The sequence below is a fragment of the Muscardinus avellanarius genome (assembly GCF_963383645.1).
Source record: "Muscardinus avellanarius genome assembly, chromosome: 12".
Lineage (NCBI taxonomy): Eukaryota > Metazoa > Chordata > Mammalia > Rodentia > Gliridae > Muscardinus > Muscardinus avellanarius.
In genome coordinates, this window is record NC_137798.1 from 4,493,792 (window position 1) to 4,496,427 (window position 2,636).

The following is a 2,636-nucleotide window of genomic DNA, read 5'->3' on the forward strand; positions in this document are numbered from 1 at the left end:
CTGCCCGCCATTATCAGCCCAGCGAGAAGCAGGAGCCGGTGAACAGCCCCTCCCAGCTCTTGCCCGAGTTTGGTGTAATTTAAACCCGGACCTGCGGCTCGTGTGGGCTCCGACTCCCGCGCGCCGCCGTTTAAGTCGCAAACACTTCAGTCAATTATCCCCCTCACCGAGCTTCTATTTAAAGAGATATTGTTCTTAAGCCTCGGATCAGACCCGCTGCTTTCTGCTTCACATACAAAGACTCAAAACAAGAGTTCTCTGAGGGTTGGAAGAAATGCAATTAAGAAAGCCTTGCAACCGCTCTACCCTGCCGGAGCTACCCACGTGCAGAACGGGGAGCGGGGAGGCTGGGGGCGGGGGACTGCTAAGTCCTTTCCATCCCCGGCCCCTGGGAGCCAGTGGAAACAGGGGTGGGCCAGGAGTGAGGCGCTGGCCCTCAGACGTGGCGTTCAAATGTATCTGGGCTGAGCAGCACTGGCTGAGGGTTTGGGAGCAGTGATCCCACCCTGTCAAGGAAGCTGAATCCTGGGGCAGAGGCAGAGGAAGCTTGTTTCCCAAAATATGACTAAAGGGACAAGTGGCGGCCATACCGGAGATGCTGCCCGCCTCCCTTGTCCCCCCTCCCCATGCTTTGTCTTGAAGCAAGAGCTTCTAACCTAGAAAAACTTAACGACCAGATCCCTTCCTAGCCAAACACCTGTCCACAAGGGCTCTGGGGCCCTTGGTCCTCCCTTCTCCAACACTTGGGGAAGGGAGACTTTGTTAGCTCTTTGAATTGTCCTCCGCATCAGGAGGGGCCTGGGCCCTTTTTCTCCAAAGCCAACTCTTCTGGTCGCTCGCCGCCAGGGGCTGGGGAAACCCCGCCAAGCAAAGGGGACCCAGCAGGAACCTAGGTGCAAGCTAGGCAGACTGAGTCTCAGGGCTGGGGCGGGGGCCTGCCATTCTGGCTGAAGCCGCGGAACCGGCCTTCCACACCGCAGCTCCTAGGACAGGAAGGACGGGCGGTAGGGAGGGAGAGAGTTCTTGACAGCGAAAGAATACCAAGAGCACGAAGCACACGGGGTCCCTCTCTTCCGGCGGAGGTCCGGCTTCGGCAGTGGGGACCAGTTCTGAGATGCGGCGGAGTGGGAGGGCAGAGAGGGAGCGAGGGAGACGCTGGTGCGGGAGCCGGGCCGGCCCTCGCGCTGTTTACCGCTGCGCCCGCAGCACCGCGGCCTCGGTGCCCGCCTGCCACGGGTGTGGCCCAGGCGCCGAGAGGGGCAGAGTGTTGGCCTCTGTCTCCGGGGCACTCTCCGGCCCTGGCGCGTCCCCCACCAGGCTGGGGATGTCAGGGGCCGTGGACCGTCGGCGCAAACCCAGGCGGCCAGAGCCGGGGCCGCCCTCCGGGTGGGGACTCAGGCCGACGGGGGCTGGCGCGAGGGTGGGGGGCGCTCCCTCCAGCACCTCCTGGGAGCGCCACCGCCCGGCGCCGGAAGACTGGGGTGAGTTTGGCAGTGCCCCCAGGGCCCCCGCCCGCAGGCGAGCCGCCTCCTCCTCCGTCATGGAGCCCAGCGCCAGGCTCATGCTCCGGCCCAGCTCCGGCCGCTCGCTGCCCGGTGCCCGGTGCCGGGCCGGGCCAGCCTCGGCGTGGCCGTGGCCGTGCGCGGGGCCGTGGCCGCCCGCCGCCCGGGCGAAGCGCGCCAGGAGGGGGCGCGGCAGGCGGCGGGGGCTGGGCCGGCGGCGCTCGGGGCTGGGCGCGGGGGCCGGGCGGCCGGGCGGGCTGTCGGAGTTGGAGCCCCGGGCGGCCGCGGCGGCCGCGGCGCGGCCCCAGGGCCCGGTGAGGGCCTGCACGCAGGTCCCGTGGCCGCGCGCGGCGGCCAGCTGCAGCGCCGTGAGGCCGGCGCGGTTGGTGCGGTCGAGGCGCAGGCCGAGGCGGCGGAAGGAGCGCACCAGGAACTCGAGCACCGCGCCGTGGCCGCACGCCGCCGCCCACATCACCGGGCTGTTGCCCGCCGCGTCCGCCGCCTCCGGGTCGCCGCTGAACTGCACGAGCAGCTGCACGGCGTCCAGGTGGCCGCGCTCGCAGGCCAGGCTGAGCGCCGTGCGCCCGCGCTCGTCCCGCAGGTTCACCGCCGCGCCCTGCTCCAGCAGCAGCCGCACGAAGCGCGAGCGCATGGCGGGGTCCGGCAGCCCCACGGCCACCATGAGCGGCGTGCGGCCCTGCTCGGCGCGGCAGTCGATGATGCTGCGGTCCAGCGCGTCCAGCACGAAGCGCGCCAGGTGCACCTTGCCCGCCTGCATGGCCTCCAGGAAGGTGCGCGTGCCCGCTCGGGGGCACAGGTCCTTGGGCTTGAGCATGGTCCCGCCGCGGCGCCCGGGCGGCCCGGCGGCTCCCCCCGCGGGGCTGGGGCTCCAGCCCGCGCTCCCGCCGCGGTCCTCCGGCTGCCGCCCTGCTCGCCCGGCGGTCACAGCAGCTTCGCCGCTCCGGGCAGCACGCGGGTCGTCCGCTTCTCCCCGGGCCCCCCGCCGGAGGTGTGCGCGCTCGCTCTCCGGGGTCGGCTGCTGTCGGGCCGCGAGGCAGGAGTCCAGCCCCGCGCCCTGCGGAGTCTCCGCCGCCGCCGCCGCCGCCGCCGCCCGGGGTCCGGCCGTCGGTCCCC

The 2,636-nt window shown here is 70.9% G+C and overlaps 1 protein-coding gene across 1 annotated transcript; it reads right to left on the reverse strand.

The window, feature by feature from the left end:
• Positions 1 to 1,188: 1,188 nt before the first annotated feature.
• ANKRD63 (ankyrin repeat domain 63) lies at positions 1,189 to 2,337 on the reverse strand (the record flags this gene model as incomplete). Its single annotated transcript, XM_080707250.1, has 1 exon — positions 1,189 to 2,337. The coding sequence occupies one exon, from the start codon at positions 2,335 to 2,337 to the stop codon at positions 1,189 to 1,191; it is 1,149 nt and encodes a 382-aa protein (XP_080563376.1).
• Between the last annotated feature and the right edge of the window lie 299 nt (positions 2,338 to 2,636).